The sequence below is a fragment of the Procambarus clarkii genome, chromosome 23, assembly GCF_040958095.1.
Source record: "Procambarus clarkii isolate CNS0578487 chromosome 23, FALCON_Pclarkii_2.0, whole genome shotgun sequence".
Taxonomy (NCBI): domain Eukaryota; kingdom Metazoa; phylum Arthropoda; class Malacostraca; order Decapoda; family Cambaridae; genus Procambarus; species Procambarus clarkii.
Window position 1 is genome coordinate 6,596,204 of NC_091172.1, and position 19,422 is coordinate 6,615,625.

The 19,422-nt window shown below is 39.8% G+C and overlaps 1 protein-coding gene across 1 annotated transcript in view; it reads left to right on the forward strand.

Annotated features, from left to right (window-relative positions):
* LOC138367666 (keratin-associated protein 4-3-like) overlaps positions 1–19,422 on the forward strand; it is an 89,862-nt gene that overhangs the window by 48,480 nt on the left and 21,960 nt on the right. Inside the window, exons 4-5 of the mRNA XM_069329620.1 lie at positions 2,597–2,719; positions 9,652–9,774. Coding sequence (XP_069185721.1) covers positions 2,597–2,719; positions 9,652–9,774 — 246 coding nt within the window. The remainder of the gene's footprint in view (positions 1–2,596; positions 2,720–9,651; positions 9,775–19,422) is intronic.

The following is a 19,422-nucleotide window of genomic DNA, read 5'->3' on the forward strand; positions in this document are numbered from 1 at the left end:
ACAGCACACTGCCATTCTTTCGTCCATCTAAGATTCTTCAAACGACTTCTCATGTTCCTTTGCAAATAAACTTGTGGAAAATTATTCAGTTATATGATTTAGTGACCAGGGCGCCAGATTCACGAAGCAGTTATGTTAGTACTTACGAACGTGTATATTTTTCCTCAAGCTTTGACGGCTTTGGTTACATTTATTAAATAGTTTACAAGCATGAAAACTTCCCAATCTACTGTTGTTGTTATAAACAGCCTCCTGTGCTTCGGAGCTCATTAACTGTTTAATAATTGTAAACAAATCCGCCAAAGACTAAGAAAAGATGGACAGGTTCGTAAGTGCTTGCGTATCTGCTTCATGAATCTGGCCCCAAGATTCTAATATTAGTAGGATTGTGTTAGAATTAGCGATGTGCGTAGTATGATGGGAGGAGTAATCTTGGTGAGGGAGGGAGGGAGTGAGGCTGTCGTCTGCTGGCTGTGGACTTGTCAGGCACTTTTTGTCCCAACTACGTTGATTGGACACCATACCAGATTGGTTGTACAGTTATGGTGAACAACAAATGTAGATACCTATATATAACATGTATATATATAGTGTAATAAAACCACACACAGTATTGTGGGAGTAGGAATGTTGGCGATTTAGGCGTTAAAGGTGGGAGGGCTGACTGAGTGTGGCAGCCCACTCTTGTTATTTTAGGCTCACTATACAACTTATTGGTTCGTTATGGTGAACACATATGTAGATAGGTATATACAATGTGTGCATATAGTGTAATACCAGTAAAAACACTGTTTGAATGATCGTAGAAATATAAAATATATGTCACATATATGAGCCCCATAATTTTTAGCAAAGCGATGTTCCACACATTGAACTATGTATATTACACAAATTACATACATTTAAATAATATTACAGCAAAAAGCCAGAAAAAAACGAATGAGAAACATCAAAATAATTGTGAAACATTATATTCGCGGCAACTGCCGCCCCACGGGGTGGCTGAGCCTAGTGACATTCAGCGCTCCATCACTCAGCGCCCATAATTTGCTCAACTTTCCAGCTCCATCGCGGCTAAGGTATGCCACATATAAAAAAAATCAGTTTCCCGTGATCAGAGACTGCATTTTAACAATATTAGAAGATTAAATTATTTTTTGGCAAGAATATTTTTTCAGCGCATCACGGGGGTGTCTCATTGTCTATCCTTGTCTATCTCTAAAGTCGATTTAAAATAAAATATATAAACACGTAAATTTATTCACAACAATGTAGGATTCAAATAATGAAAACTTTCTTTAAGGGAGTGTACATCCTCTTCTAGTACAGTATGTAATATGCAAATTTTCAACATTGCAGTTGTATTCGTTTTCTCGTAAAAAAATCGGAAATTGTTTAAGGGGGCATATAAAAAAATATCGTTATAAATTAAAATTGTTCAATTTGCTTATAAATTTTTTTATGAAATGGTTATAGAAAGGGCTGCAACTGGTCCAAGTTTCACCATCACACCCTAAACAGAAAAGGAGAAAAAAATACACAACGTATTATGCAACGAATGTTCAACATTCTCAAATAATCTCAGGGAACACATGTGTCAACTAAAATGTCTACTATGTGCTGTAGAAGCACAAACTCTTGTAATAATTGTAATATGTATGTTCAATATATTTATATTTAAAAAAAATTTTTTTCTTTTTATTTTTTTTTTTTGCCAATTTTTTTTTTTCGTTTGTTATCAAGGGATTTGCATGAAACTTGCACACCTTGCTCAATGAACGCCTATCTGCAAGGGTGCCAATTATGAACGAAATCTGTCGAAGTCAAGCTCAGCTACAGGTGGCCGAACTTGAATCTTTATTTTACTCTGGAAAGTAATTTACACCTTCAAATTACTTCAGAGCTTTCATTTATTAATCAATTTACATGCACATTACACCTTGTATGTAGCGTTTGTGCTTCTACAGACTCTAGTAGACATTTTAGTCCAAAGTCTATTTGTTGATTTTATAAAAATTTATAAATATCATATATTACATATTTTTTTAGTAGGGTAACTTTGAAAAATTATATTAATGCACTAAACACCTTTTTGATAAAACTGATCACTAGAATCCTTTATTATGTGCTTAATTTAATATCTGAGTGTTATAAAAATGATTTTAGTTGACACATGTGTTCCCTGAAACTATTTGAAAATTCATTGCATAATTCGTTGTTTATTTTTTTTCTCCTTTTCTGTTTAGGGTGTGATGATGAAACTTGGACCAGCTGCAGCCCTTTCTATAACCATTTCAAAAAAAATTTATAAGCAAATTGAACCACTTTTAATTTTACATCGATATGCCACCTTAAATACTGTAATATAATTACATCTGCTTAATAATATTAAGTAGATGTAATTAATGTTATTTAAAACACATTCATGTTTTAATTTCTTTTTAATCTTAAGTGCACTGTTTTTAAAAGTGTGTTCTTATTTTCTCCTTATCTTTACCTCTCTGCTTCACTCCATATCTCTTTTTATTCCATCTTCTATAATTGTCCAGAACACTTTAATCAATATTATAAAAATGCAATTTAAATGTTGTCACAGACTGCAAAACTACAACCAGCGCGTGTTTAGCCAAGGGAGGCCACTGCAGCGACACATGCAACAGAGATGAGGACACAGTCAACAATATCTGCAGTAGTCCAGGCTGCTTCTGTTGCGTTAAAAGTAAGATTTTCCTTGTAAATCGTTTATTTATGACAACATTATTTAATTTATTAATTACGCAATAATATTCTTGAAGTTAAAAATAATTATTGTGAATGCGCAGGTGGTCGCTGATAAAATTTACAATGTAAATTCATTGCTTTAGTATCTCAATACATTCTAGTAGTTAAGTAATTACATTTTTTTCATTTTAATTCATTAAAAAAAAAATTTCTCATATGATCATAAGTTAAACAATTGTATTCATTAAATGGAATAAAAGATGCGAGTTGAAAGAATATTTATGTCTCTCACTAAGAAAAAAGTGAAATGGTTATTAACCATGAAAGTGCATTTCATAAATTGTTTGATTCTACCAATGAAAGTATGAAGTTTTATTATTTTTTTCTTTGAAGAATAAATTCTTTGTTTAATACAATAGTTAGAAAATACCAACATTACAATTTTGATCGTTTACAGTAACAGATCGAAATCTGTTTCATTAAACTTAATATATGATAAAAAAAAATAATCTCATTATCCCGTCATTGAAGATTTCTACCTTCAGTTGGATAATTGGAGAACTCATTTGTTCGGTCGAGTTCATCAACCCGTCCTCTTACAAATAACGTCGCTTTTCGCTCATATGCGTAGTCCTCTTACAAATAACGTCGCTTTTCGCTCATATTCGTACTAAGGCCAAAAATTGCCCTACCAGAAAATGAAAGCAGCTCGCGAAAGTGACGTACTGTCACGTTTTCTGTTTCGGTCCTGCCCCTCCAAACACACACCGAAACTACGACGTTGGTACAACGTTCGAACAAGTTTTAACACCTCCTAACCAGTTATAACAAGCAATATAGGAAGTTGTAACAACGTTCTAATACGTCATAAATACGTTAAGCCAAGATGTAACAACTTTATTACAAGTTGTAACAAGCGGAAAATAGAGACAGTTACGGTTTGTGTTTCCAGGATCTGGCTTAGTCAGTTAGGTTAGGAGAGGACACTTTAAATTATTCGTTTTCATAACGTTTTGAAACCTTAGGAGACCTTGCTACTCTCCTAACCTACCAGAGAGCCCAAACCTGCTGCAGTGGATACATATCATTTTGGAAAATAAATTTTCATTTTGCAGTGCGACGATTTTTGGCCTTAACACATATGAGCCAAAAAAAAAAGGCGACGTTGTTTGTAAGAGGACGGGTTGTCACATATATGTTCATGTTGAGCAAACATGTTCCAAAAGTGAGTCAGTCTAGGCATGGATGATCGCTGATAGAGCGATGTTCCTGAGAAAGGTACAGCCAGCATGAGACTGTTCGTTGCTGAACGTTTGGGGGCCTGACGATAGAGTGGAGAGTGCCTGTGATTCGAAGACCTAATGTTCCGGGTTCGATCCTCGGCGGAGGCGGAAACAAATGGCTAGAGTTTCTTTCACCCTGATGCACCTGTTCACCTAGCAGTAAATAGGTACCTAGGAGTTAAACAGCTGCTTCCTGGGGGATGTGTAACAAATAAGAGGCCTGGTCGAGGACCGGGTCGCTAAGCCCTGATATATCAATATAACCTGAAGATAACGCCTTGTTTTGTGGTTGTCAACTTCTGGTTGACCACGATGGTGGGACAGCTGAGGAGTCTTGTGAACGTTGGCCTTGAAGATAATAATACGTTCTCAACATCTTTCCGGTATTGACCAATATTCCAACCAGAATGGGTCAAAACCCTAGATGAGCCATCTTTCAACGGAGCAGACCAAACCGAAGAGCGGTGCATACTCAAGACAGGAGCAAACTGGTCCTTCATATTAGGTTTTGCCATCCCTACTGTCAAAAATGAATGAGGGATGCAAAATAAGGCTGGAAGTATCTTTACTGCTTTGTCTGCTAGGCTTAGCAGGTAGCTTACGTGGAGAGAGAGAGAGAGAGAGAGGAAAGAGAGAGAGAGAAAGGAAAGAGAGAGAGAGAGAGAGTGTGTGTGTGTGTGTGTGAGTGTGTGTGTGTGTACTCACCTATTTGTACTCACCTATTTGTGCTTGCAGGATCGAGCATTGACTCTTGGATCCCGCCTTTCCAGCTATCGGTTGTTTACAGCAATGACTCCTGTCCCATTTCCCTATCATACCTAGTTTTAAAAAGTATGAATAGTATTTGCTTCCACAACCTGTTTCCCAAGTGCATTCCATTTTTCCACTACTCTCACGCTAAAAGAAAACTTCCTAACATCTCTGTGACTCATCTGAGTTTCCAGTTTCCACCCATGTCCCCTCGTTCTGTTATTATTACGTGTGAACATTTCATCTATTTCCACTTTGTCAATTCCCCTGAGTATTTTATATGTCCCTATCATATCTCCTCTCTCCCTTCTTTTCTCTAGTGTCGTAAGGTTCAGTTCCTGCAGACGCTCTTCATATTCCATCCCTCGTAACTCTGGGACAAGCCTCGTCGCAAACCTCTGAACCTTCTCTAGTTTCTTTATGTGTTTCTTCGGGTGGGGGCTCCATGATGGCGCGGCATACTCTAAGACGGGTCTCACGTAGGCAGTGTAAAGCGCCCTAAAAGCCTCCTCATTTAGGTTTCTGAATGAAGTTCTAATTTTCGCCAGTGTAGAGTACGCTGCTGTCGTTATCCTATTTATATGTGCCTCAGGAGTTAGATTAGGTGTCACATCCACTCCCAGGTCTCTTTCTCGAATCGTTACAGGTAGGCTATAACGATTCGTGTACTGTCCCTTTGGTCTCCTATCAACTGATCCCATTTCCATAACTTTACATTTACTGGTGTTAAACTCCAGTAGCCATTTCCCTGACTATCTCTGCAACCTGTTTAAGTCCTCTTGGAGGATCCTACAATCCTCGTCTGTCACAACTGTTCTCATTAATTTTGCGTCATCCGCAAACATTGACATGTATGATTCCACTCCTGTAAACATATCATTGACGTAAATAAGAAAGAGGATTGGTCCCAGCACCGATCCTTGAGGAACTCCACTTGTTACTCTTCGCCAGTCCGACTTCTCGCCCCTTACCATTACCCTCTGGCTCCTTCCTGTTAGGCAGTTCTTCACCCATACTAGGGCCTTTCCGCTTACTCCTGCCTGCCTCTCAAGTTTGTATAGCAGTCTCATGTGCGGTACAGTATCAAAGGCCTTTTGGTAGTCAAGAAATATGCAGTCTGCCCAGCCTTCTCTGTCCTGCCTTATCCTTGTTACTTTATCATAGAATTCTAAAAGGTTTGTTAGGCATGATTTCCCTGTCCAGAACCCATGTTGGTGCTTGTTTACAAACCCAATGCTCTCCAGGTGCTCAACAAGTCTTAGCCTAATTATTCTTTCAAGTATTTTGCAGGGGATGCTTGTCAGTGATATGGGTCTGTAGTTAAGTGCCTCCTCCCTATCACCTTTCTTGAAAATCGGTACGACATTTGCCTCCTTCCAGCAACTGGGCAATTCTCCCGACATCAGTGACTCATTAAAGATCATTGCCAGAGGCACGCTGAGAGCCTGCACTGCCTCTTTAAGTATCCACGGTGATACTTTGTCTGGTCCAACAGCTTTATTTGCATCCAGTGTTGTCAACTGTTTCATTACCTCCTCTGCTGTCACCTCTATATCTGATAGTCTTTCATCTAGGATAATCGCTTCTAACAATGGGAGCTGCTCAGGCTCGGTTGTGAACACTTCACGGAAATTTGCATTCAGTACCTCGCAGATTTCCTTGTCGCTGTCTGTATATGCCCCTTCTGTTTTCCTCAGTCTTGTCACTTGGTCATTTACCGACATCTTCCTTCTTATATGGCTATGTAGTAATTTAGGTTGCTTTTTCGCTTTGACTGCAATATCATTCTCATAATTTCTTTCCGACACTCGTCTTATGTTAATGTAATCATTCCTAGCTCTGTTACATCTAATCCTGTTGTCCTCAGTCCTTTGTCTTCTGTACTTCCTCCACTCCCTCCTGCTTCTCACCTTTGCTTCCTGACACTGTCTATTAAACCAGGGGTTATTATATTCCCTTCTGTTTTTTTTCTTTATTGTTGGAATAAATCTCTCTTCAGCCTCCTTGCATTTCAATATGACTTGGTTCATCATACCTTGCACTGTTTTTCCTCTAAGTTCTTCCTCCCACTGCACCTCTCCCAGGTAGTCCCTTATCCTTCTGTAGTCCCCTTTTCTGTAATCAAGTCTCCTTTCCCGGACCTCTTGTCCTCTGGTCACAATTTTAAGCTCCATCATGTAGTCAAAGACTAGGACACAATGGTCACTGGCTCCTAGTGGTATTTCATGTTCCAACTGCTCGATGTCTTCTACATTCTGGGTGAAAATGAGATCTAATAGGATGGGCGTATCCCCTCCTCTTTCCCTAGTATCTTCCTTCACATGCTGTGTTAGGAAATTCCTGTCAATAACGTCTACCAGCTTCGCTCCCCAGGTCTCCTCCCCGCCATGGGGATTCCTCGTTTCCCAATCTATCTCTCCATGATTTAGGTCCCCCATGACCAGCAGCTTCGCTCTCATTCTATGCGCTATAGTTGCTGCCCTCTGCAGTTCATCTATACATGTCTTGTTGCTGTCCTCGTACTCCTGCCTGGGCCTTCTACTGTTTGGTGGGGGATTGTAGAGTAACAAGATTACAATCTTCTTCCCATCCACTGTCAGAGTTCCATGTATGAAGCTCGTGCTTTCATTGGTACCCGGATTTTCCAGCTCATCAAACTTCCATTTCCGCTTTATTAGGAGTGCCACTCCTCCTCCCTGTCTCTGTGTCCTTTCTTTTCTTATCACCTGGTACCCCTCTGGAAAGATTGCATCCGAGATCATGCCATTTATTTTAGTTTCCACTATTGCCACTATGTCTGGGTCTGCCTCACTAACTCTTTCTTTTATCTCTAATGCTTTATTGGATACCCCATCAGCATTGGTGTACCAAACCTTGAGACTCTTCTTGGAAACTCGGGTGTCAGAGTTCCCCCTTTCACCGGGGATCTGGGGGGAACTAGTGGGTGTCTGGGGGGTGAGTGGGGGTGAATGGGGGGGGGTGCCAGGGGGGGTGCCTGGGAGTGCCTGGTAGGCGAATGGGGTCTGGGCATCTAGGGGGGTAGGAAGGGCATAATGGGTCTGAAAGTTAGGGGTCTGAATAGCATAGGGGGGTTGAGGAATAGAGTGAGACTGAGAGTCAGATAGAGGTTGAGAGGTTGGCGGGGAGATGGATATTGAGGGCAGAGGGCTGAGAGGAGAATGGAGCATGGGTGCTGGGAGTGGAAGAGAGGGTATATTAGTTAGGGGGAATCGGGGGTAGGTGGGGGTTTTGGGATAGAAGAGGGGAAGAGGGAGATGGGGGAAGGTGTTAGGGGGTCACAAGGTGAGGGGGTTAAATGTGGGCTGGAGGTGCATAGGAGGGGTGAGGGTTGAGTGGGGGTTGTGTGTGTGTGTGTGTGTGTGTGTGTGTGTGTGTGTGTGTGTGTGTGTGTGTGTGTGTGTGTGTGTGTGTGTGTGTGTGTGTGTGTGTGTGTGTGTGTGTGTGTGTGTGTGTGTGTGTGTGTGTGTGTGTGTGTGTGTGTGAACAAAGGGGGTGGGAAGGGGGCAGAGATGGTCACTTCTGGTCAGGTGTGTGTGTGTGCATGTATATGCGGTCAGTCATGGCGGGGGGAGTGGGAGTGGGGGGGGAGTGTATTGGGTTACTGAGATAGGGGGGTAAGAGAGGGGGTAGAGAATGAGTGAGGTCTTATCCCCTTTCCTCAAAAGGTGTTAGTCCTTTCTACCCTGAGTGAACGTGTTTTTGTACGTGTGTGTGCATGTGTGCGTGCATACGTGCGTGCGCATGCGAACGTGCATGCATGCATGCATGCATGTGTCACCAGAGTGCTGTAAGTGTCAACCTCTACCCAAACTGAGCACTTTGAAATTTTAAATATTTATGATATACTGAACAAGAATTTGATAATATTTTACCTCACTCTACACCTGAATAATTGACCAGAGAGGGGTACCTACCAGTCAGCCTCCCGCTCGCACCACTAGATGAATAAGGACGATTTCTGGATGACGATGGTGATCCGTCGACGCCTCCCACGTGGTGATTAACTAAGTTCCAGTAGACTGATGATAGCGGTTCTTCTCTGTCTAACACAAAGCTCAGGAGTTAGTCACTGTATCATTGTGCCTGTTGTGTTATAGTTCACTAATTTACTGTACCACTAATCACTGGAGCCTAATACGTAAACAAAGCCTCGTCGCCCTCCCACGTGGCCTGTCTGGTGAATTCACTGTTTAACACAAAGTTCTAGTGTTAGCACGGTATTTTTCTTTCCTCTTCGCAGCGGTTATACACTTTGTGATACCGCTAGATCTGTGACTGTAGCCTTATTTATCCCAAAAATATTTGCGTTTATCGAAGGGCACAACCCTGCGACCCTCCCTCGACAGCTGACTCGACATGTGTGTGTGTGTGTGTGTGTGCGTGTGTGCGTGTGTGTGTGTGCGTGCGTGTGTGTGTGTGTGTGTGTGTGTGTGTGTGTGTGTGTGTGTGTGTGTGTGTGTGTGTGTGTGTGTGTGTGTGTGTGTGTGTGTGTGAAAGCTGGTCAGAATTGCATTTCACCCTTTGTAAACGTAAATGCACATTATTCATAATTATGTGTAGAAGAGCATATCTCGGTCACTGTTAATGAAGGGCAGGTGAAAATCTATATACTTATGTATGATGATTATATTAGCGTTTCAGAATAACACACTCACTTTCTTTGTTTGATTATTTAATAAATCACTGAACTAAATGTGTATCAGACCTCTAACCACGTCCATGCAGGACAGAAGAAAATGCATATGTGCTAGTTACTATTGTAAATGAGTGACCACGTTAGTGAAACAAGAAAAAAGAAATTGGGTGTCTCTCTCTCTCTTCTTCTTCTTACATAACTGCCTCGAACACTTTTTTAATAGGACACTATTGTCAACAGACTGCAAAATTCCCACCAGCGCGTGTACAACTCAGGGAGGCCATTGCAGTGACACATGCAACTCAGATGAGGACACACTCTACAATATCTGCAACAGTCCAACCTGCGTCTGTTGTGTTAAAAGTAAGTTGTTTTTGTAAATCATTACATCATATCAACAAAACTTAAGCTAATAACTTCACTGCTTATCTTTCTACAGTAAAGGGAAATTATTCTAACAGCGGGGATGGTTGACAACAGAATTATATATGAATTGACATATTTACCTAAAATCTGGAAGTTACAACAGAATATATATATATATATATATATATATATATATATATATATATATATATATATATATATATATATATATATATATATATATATATATATATATATATATATATATATATATATATATATATATATATGTCGTACCTAGTAGCCAGAATGCACTTCTCGGCCTACTATGCATGGCCCGATTTGCCTAATAAGCCAAGTTTTCCTGAATTAATATATTTTGTCTAATTGATTTCTTATAAAATGATAAAGCTACCCATTTCATTATGTATGAGGTCAATTTTTTTTTATTGGAGTTAAAATTAACGTAGATATATGACCGAACCTAACCATCCCTACCTAACCTAACCTAACCTATCTTTATAGGATAGGTTAGGTTAGGTAGCCGAAAAAGTTAGGTTAGGTTAGGTAGGTTAGGTAGTCGAAAAACAATTAATTCATGAAAACTTGGCTTATTAGGCAAATTGGGCCTTGCATAGTAGGCTGAGAAGTGCGTTCTGGCTACTAGGTACGACATATATATATATATATATATATATATATATATATATATATATATATATATATATATATATATATATATATATATATATATAACTGAAAACTCACACCCCAGAAGTGACTCGAACCCATACTCCCAGAAGCAACGCAACTGGTATGTACAAGACGCCTTAATCCACTTGACCCTCACGACCGGACATAATGAGGTGATAGCCGAGGCTATTTGAACCACCCCACCGCCGGCACTCGGATAGTTATCTTGGGCATAGCATTTTACCAAATCACCTCATTCTTAGGGGCACACGTGAGGAACACAAATGCGAACAAGCCAGAATGGTCCCCTGGACAACATGCAACTGAAAACTCACACCCCAGAAGTGACTCGAACCCATACTCCCAGAAGCAACGCAACTGGTATGTACAAGACGCCTTAATCCACTTGACCATCACGACCGGACATAATGAGGTGATAGCCGAGGCTATTTGAACCACCCCACCGCCGGCACTCGGATAGTTATCTTGGGCATAGCATTTTACCAAATCACCTCATTCTATAGCCTTGGCTATCACCTCATTATGTCCGGTCGTGATGGTCAAGTGGATTAAGGCGTCTTGTACATACCAGTTGCGTTGCTTCTGGGAGTATGGGTTCGAGTCACTTCTGGGGTGTGAGTTTTCAGTTGCATATTGTCCAGGGGACCATTCTGGCTTGTTCGCATTTGTGTTCCTCACGTGTGCCCCTAAGAATGAGGTGATTTGGTAAAATGCTATGCCCAAGATAACTATCCGAGTGCCGGCGGTGGGGTGGTTCAAATAGCCTCGGCTATCACCTCATTATGTCCGGTCGTGATGGTCAAGTGGATTAAGGCGTCTTGTACATACCAGTTGCGTTGCTTCTGGGAGTATGGGTTCGAGTCACTTCTGGGGTGTGAGTTTTCAGTTGCATATTGTCCAGGGGACCATTCTGGCTTGTTCGCATTTGTGTTCCTCACGTGTGCCCCTAAGAATGAGGTGATTTGGTAAAATGCTATGCCCAAGATAACTATCCGAGTGCCGGCGGTGGGGTGGTTCAAATAGCCTCGGCTATCACCTCATTATGTCCGGTCGTGATGGTTAAGTGGATTAAGGCGTCTTGTACATACCAGTTGCGTTACTTCTGGGAGTATGGGTTCGAGTCACTTCTGGGGTGTGAGTTTTCAGTTGCATATTGTCCAGGGGACCATTCTGGCTTGTTCGCATTTGTGTTCCTCACGTGTGCCCCTAAGAATGAGGTGATTTGGTAAAATGCTATGCCCAAGATAACTATCCGAGTGCCGGCGGTGGGGTGGTTCAAATAGCCTCGGCTATCACCTCATTATGTCCGGTCGTGATGGTCAAGTGGATTAAGGCGTCTTGTACATACCAGTTGCGTTGCTTCTGGGAGTATGGGTTCGAGTCACTTCTGGGGTGTGAGTTTTCAGTTGCATATTGTCCAGGGGACCATTCTGGCTTGTTCGCATATATATATATATATATATATATATATATATATATATATATATATATATATATATATATATATATATATATATATATATATATATATATATATATATGTCATACCTAGTAGCCAGAACGCACTTCTCAGCTTACTATGCAAGGCCCGATTTGCCTAATAAGCCAAGTTTTCATGAATTAATTGTTTTTCAACTACCTAACCTACCTAACCTAACCTAACCTAACTTTTTCGGCTACCTAACCTATCCTAACCTATAAAGATAGTTTAGGTTAGGTTAGGTAGGGTTGGTTAGGTTCGGTCATATATCTAAGTTAATTTTCACTCCAATAAAAAAAATTGACCTCATACATAATGAGAAATACGCAGCTTTATCATTTCATAAGAAAAAAATTTGAGAAAATATAATATTTCAGGAAAACTTGGCTTATTAGGCAAATCGGGCCTTGCATAGTAGGCTGAGAAGTGAGTTCTGGCTACTAGGTACAACATATATATATATATATATATATATATATATATATATATATATATATATATATATATATATATATATATATATATATATATATATATATATATTATTAAATATGACCGAAAAAGTAAGATTAATAATTCTAACACGAATTTTCTCAATCTTTCGTACATTTCTTTTCACTGTTGGTGGTAATTCAAAAATCAATTCCCCAAAATTCATTTTTATTTCTAATCTGACGCGACACTTGAGCGCGTTTCGTAAAACTTATTACATTTTCAAAGACTTTAGTTTACACATACACAACTGAATAGAACTTACACATCTCCGGTTTGTTTATATCTACATTTGAGTGAGGTGGATGGGGTGAGGTGGTATTAAAAGGGTATTAAATTCATCAACACAAGACAGAACACGAAACAATTGGTATTGAATGGAAGTGATTGTAGAAAGCCTATTGGTCGATATTTCTTGATGCTTCTATATTGGAGCGGAGTCTTGAGGTGCGTAGAATATAGTTGTGCATTAATTGGCTGTTGATTGCTGGTGTTGACTTCTTAATGTGTAGTGCCTCGCAAACGTCAAGCCGTCTGCTATCGCTGTATCTATCGAAGATTTCTGTGTTGTTTACTAGGATTTCTCTGGCGATGGTTTGGTTGTGGGAAGAGATTATATGTTCCATAATGGAGCCCTGTTGCTTATGCATCGTTAAACGCCTAGAAAGAGATGTTGTTGTCTTGCCTATATACTGTTTTTTTTTGGAGCTTACAGTCCCCAAGAGGGCATTTGAAGGCATAGACGACGTTGGTCTCTTTTAAAGCGTTTTGCTTTGTGTCTGGAGAGTTTCTCATGAGTAGGCTGGCCGTTTTTCTGGTTTTATAGTAAATCGTCAGTTGTATCCTCTGATTTTTGTCTGTAGGGATAACGTTTCTATTAACAATATCTTTCAGGACCCTTTCCTCCGTTTTATGAGCTGTGGAAAAGAAGTTCCTGTAAAATAGTCTAATAGGGGGTATAGGTGTTGTGTTAGTTGTCTCTTCAGAGGTTGCATGGCATTTCACTTTCCTTCTTAGAGGGAAAGTAGGGTCCAGAAGGAAAGGAAGGATACGGTAGGGTCCTGAAAACTTGTTTTGCAATGGAGAACCTGGGATAGGAAAATATGCCAACACGAAGTCTCCTGGTTTAAATTTCCTTAATTTGCTGCTTTGGTCAAAATGAGTCTTCATCCTCTCCTGGGCTTTCAATAGGTTGTCATTAGCAAATTTACGTACTCTCTCTAGAATGTGTTTTACGTTTTGAAGAAACTGAGGCACATTCTGAGGGTTACTGAAGGTGGCATTTTTTTTTTATTTTTTTTTTTTATTATTTTCTACCACAGACGTGGCCACACATTTACAATGCTAACCAGCATATATACATTTTCTTCTGTCCTCCATGGACAGGGTTAGAGAAGTGTTAATCATATAGTTCAAGGGTTTATTGAACACTCAAGCACAGAAGGTGATTTGGTGCTTTTAAAATGCTAAGCTAACCTACATACGTAAATACATAGATACACAGATTTACGTATGCCTACATAAAGTGTTAGATGTGTCTTTTACATAGTGTCATTAATGTACATTCACAAAGGTGAAATGTAATTCTGATCAGCTTCCATATATACTTTATACCCATACATATACATACACACACACACACACACATATACATACATATATACACACACACACACATGCATTCACATACATTTGTCTCATTTACTCTGACAGGGTGAGGTAGCTGATAAAGAAACTAAAGAAACTAAAGAAACTAAAGAAACTAAAGACTAAACTAAAGAAACTAAAGAAACTAAAGGTGGCATTACGTAGAGAGTCTTTGAAAGCTTTGAGAGGAGTACGGCACTTACGTCCGTAGAGCATCTCATAAGGAGATAATCCTAGAGACTCATTGGGGAGACTTCTGAAAATGCACATAAGGAGATCAAGTTGTTTATCCTAGTCCTTCAAGGTGTCATTGCAGAATTTCTTAAGGAGTGTTTTAATAGTCTGATGACTACGTTCAAGAGAACCCTGTGAAGCAAGATGATAGGGGCTGGACAGTACCTGTGTGATGTTGAACTCCTGCAGTGTCTTCTTGAAGAGATCACCGGTGAAGTTGGTGCCACAGTCGCTTTGAACCTCTCTTGGAAATCCATACTGGGTGAAGATCTTCAATAGGTGTTTCACCACAGTAGCAGCCATAATGTTCTTTACTGGAACTGCTATGGGGAATCTGGTGGTAGGACACATGATAATTAATATATAGGAGTTGCCAGAACGGGTCCGTGGTAAAGGACCAACACAGTCTATGATGAGTCTGTGGAAAGGTTCCGCAGGCACCTGGATGGGTTTTTAGTGGAGCCTGAGGAATAGAGATGTTAGGTTTACCTGCCACCTGACATGTATGACACTGTTGTACGTATTTCTTAACGTCTTTTACCATACCTGGCCAGTAGTAGTCTTGTCTGATTCCGTGGTAGGTTTTGTTAAAACCATAGTGAGAAAGAGCTCCGTGGGCCAGGTGTAAAAATATCGGGCCGTATGCTGGTGGGAATCACTAGTTGTTTGACATTGGCCCAATCGTCATCCTCCTTCAGCTTGCTGGGTCTGTATCTGCGGTAGAGCAACTCATTCTCTAGGAAGAACCCAGGGATACTGTCAGGTTTAGTCTCAGCCTGGAAGAATAATGGTGTTAATGATTGATCTTCCCTCTGTTGTAGACCTTCTTTCGCCAGGGCCGCCTCTCTTTCTTTCAGGGTCGCCTCGCGTTCCTGCTCTTCTTTTCTCAAGGCGGCCTCTCGTTCTTGTTCTTCTTTCTTTATTGCAGCTTCTTCTTTCCTGATTTGTAGAGCTGCTTGCTGTTGCTCCCTTTCGAGCTTGGCGAGTTCAAGTTTGAGTTTCATAGTTGCCAAGTCATGTTTATCTGCAATAGAATAAGTTTCGTGAGTTTCAGAGTCAATTGTCCCTTCATCTAAGATGTGATCCATAATTAGGTTATGTAATTCATTTTTGTTGGCTCCATGGGGAACATCTAGTTGATACTCGTGTGCAAGAGTTTGTAATTCAGTAATCTTGGTACGACATAAGGTCCCTATTTCACCTGCTGGATCGTTACGGAAAGCTTGGAGACGAAACATTGTGAAAGATAGCAAATAAATGTACACGAATATAGTTGTGATATGGTAAATGTCAGAAACAGGATAACGTGGCAACTGGTAACTATCCTGTGGAATTTTAATCTTTAACAATTAACATTAATTTTAGGATGGTAAATGATTAGTCAAAATCGCAGGAAATCTTGTACCCGGTACTCAATGTAAGAGAATAAGGGCAAGAAAATCCTACTATATAAGTGAAACTGAGTTTCTAAAACAAATGAAAGATTTAATTGCTCCAAAAGTGAATTAGGTAGTCCAAGAATGTAGGCATACCTTGACGAGTCTCTATAGGACATAAGCAAGGGTTTCCCACTAAATGAATATGATACTTGGCCCGTGTTCCCCGCAGTAAGTCAACAAATTCCTTTGGAGACTTCAGGCTGAAAGCACAAGGTACATGAGGAGTCAACAAGCCATTGAGTCGCTTCGCCAGTCCGTACAGGGTATCTGGCTGATGATTGGCTGATGTGGGTTTCCAGGCTTGTGTGTTTTGACATTTCTATATTCATACCCAGGTTTGTATTCCCCAATAATCTTTGGCAGGTGGAGTCCAGATTTATTGGCGTTCACAGTTTCGATCAAGCTGTTTACCTTTGTTTTAAATTCGAATTGGCGTACAGGACACCTTAACCACTCGACGAACACGACCGGACAAAAGAGGATGGTAGCCGAGGCTAATTCCCCATCCCCCCCCCCCGGCACTCTGATGGTAATCTTGGGCATGGTATTTTATCAAATCACCTCATTCTTTAGGGCACACGTGAGGAATATCTTCACTACTCACCATCTTCATCTTCACTACACACTATCTTCATCTCTACTACTACTACTTTCTCTCTCTCTCTCTCTCTCTCTCTCTCTCTCTCTCTCTCTCTCTCTCTCTCTCTCTCTCTCTCTCTCTCTCTCTCTCTCTCTCTCTCTCTCTCTCTATCTCTCTCTCTATCTATCTCTCTCCCTCTCTCTCTCTCTTTCTCCAAGCAGAGACACTCTTCACCAGTGAGCAAGAACGACTATGGTAACTACTTATGGGATGTCATATCAGATGTCCTGGGGAACAGGGATAAACCTTAGTTTACTCTCTATTAACCACTGCACTGCGCAACGTGCCTTGAGGCTCATGACACAACCCGTCCTCTTAAAAATAACGTCGCTTTTCGCTCGTATGCGCGCTATGGCCAAAATTGAACATAATTTAAAATGAAATCGACTCACAAAAGTGACGTTCTGTCCCGTTTTCTGTTTCAGTCGTCCAGCTTACTCGGTAAGGTTAGAAGAGGAAACTTTCAATTAACGTTTTTCATAACGTTTTGAAACTTTATGAAAATTTGCTGCCCACCTAAAAAACTAGAGGACCCTAAACTTACTGTTGTTGAAAAAAAATCCCAAATTTATTTTCATATTTTTTCATTTTCATATTACGTCCGCTTTCGGCCATACTGATAAATGGCCAAAAGCGACGTTATTTTTAAGAGGACAGGTTGACGGGCCTCAGGGATCTCATAGGTATAGAAAACTATTCAAAACACTCGCAGCTACACGGGGTTTAGGTCAGCTTCCTCAGGACTCTCGTAAACAGATTTCTTTTTCTTTTTAAATCGTAGGCAAGATTCCCGGGTGTGAGAGCCTCAGAACTGAGTGAGCAACCAAGTCTGGCGCACGCAGCATAAGCTAACAGCTTTGCTGTTCAGCTTCTGATCACAGCATTGCCTATAAATGTAAAAATATGTATATGTATCTTGTACTATTTAGCGATGATAGTATTACAAAAGAGCCTGACTCTAATAAAGACTGTGTACAATGTTCGGATATCAGTGAACATAATGCTGTTCATGATGTTCACAGCACTAACCACAGCACACTGCCATTCTTTCGTCCATCTAAGATTCTTCAAACGACTTCTCATGTTCCTTTGCAAATAAACTTGTGGAAAATTATTCAGTTATATGATTTAGTGACCAGGGCGCCAGATTCACGAAGCAGTTATGTTAGTACTTACGAACGTGTATATTTTTCCTCAAGCTTTAACGGCTTTGGTTACATTTATTAAATAGTTTACAAGCATGAAAACTTCCCAATCTACTGTTGTTGTTATAAACAGCCTCCTGTGCTTCGGAGCTCATTAACTGTTTAATAATTGTAAACAAATCCGCCAAAGACTGAGAAAAGATGGACAGGTTCGTAAGTGCATGCGTATATGCTTCATGAATCTGGCCCCAAGATTCTAATAATAGTAGGATTGTGGGAGAATTAGCGATGTGCGTAGTATGATGGGAGGAGTAATCTTGGTGAGAGAGGGAGGGAGTGAGGCTGTCGTCTGCTGGGTGTGGACTTGTCAGGCAGTTTTTGTCCCAACTACGTTGATTGGACACCATATCAGCTTGGTTGTATAGTTATGGTGAACAACACATGTAGATACCTATATATGACATGTGTATATATAGTGTAATAAAACCACACACAGTATTGTGGGAGTAGGAATGTTGGCGATTTAGGCGTTAAAGGTGGGAGTGCTGACTGAGTGTGGCAGCCCACTCTTGTTATTTTAGGCTCACTATACAACTTATTGGTTCGTTATGGTGAACACATATGTAGATAGGTATATACAATGTGTGCTTATAGTGTAATAACAGTAAAAACACTGTTTGGATGATCGTAGAAATAAAAAATATATGTCACATATATTAGCCCCATAATTTTTAGCAAAGCGATGTTCCACACATTGAACTATGTATATTACACAAATTACATACATTTAAATAATATTACAGCAAAAAGCCAGAAAAAAACGAATGAGAAACATCAAAATAATTGTGAAACATTATATTCGCGGCCACTGCCGCCCCACGGGGTGGCTGAGCCTAGTGACATTCAGCGCTCCATCACTCAGCGCCCATAATTTGCTCAACTTTCCAGCTCCATCGCGGCCAAGGTATGCCAAATATAAAAAAAATCAATTTCCCGTGATCAGAGACTGCATTTTAACAATATTAGAAGAGAAAATTATTTTTTGGCAAGAATATTTTTTCAGCGCATCACGGGGGTGTCTCATTGTCTATCCATGTCTATCTCTAAAGTCGATTTAAAATAAAATATATAAACACGTAAATTTATTCACAACAATGTAGGATTCAAATAATGAAAACTTTCTTTAAGGGAGTGTACATCCTCTTCTAGTACAGTATGTAATATGCAAATTTTCAACATTGCAGTTGTATTCGTTTTCTCGTAAAAAAATCGGAAATTGTTTAAGGGGGCATATAAAAAAATATCGTTATAAATTAAAATTGTTCAATTTGCTTATAAATTTTTTTATGAAATGGTTATAGAAAGGGCTGCAACTGGTCCAAGTTTCACCATCACACCCTAAACAGAAAAGGAGAAAAAAATACACAACGTATTATGCAACGAATGTTCAACATTCTCAAATAATCTCAGGGAACACATGTGTCAACTAAAATGTCTACTATGTGCTGTAGAAGCACAAACTCTTGTAATAATTGTAATATGTATGTTCAATATATTTATATTTAAAATTTTTTTTTTTTCTTTTTATTTTTTTTTTGCCAATTTTTTTTTTTCGTTTGTTATTAAGGGATTTGCATGAAACTTGCACACCTTGCTCAATGAACGCCTATCTGCAAGGGTGCCAATTATGAACGAAATCTGTCGAAGTCAAGCTCAGCTACAGGTGGCCGAACTTGAATCTTTATTTTACTCTGGAAAGTAATTTACACCTTCAAATTACTTCAGAGCTTTCATTTATTAATCAATTTACATGCACATTACACCTTGTATGTAGCGTTTGTGCTTCTACAGACT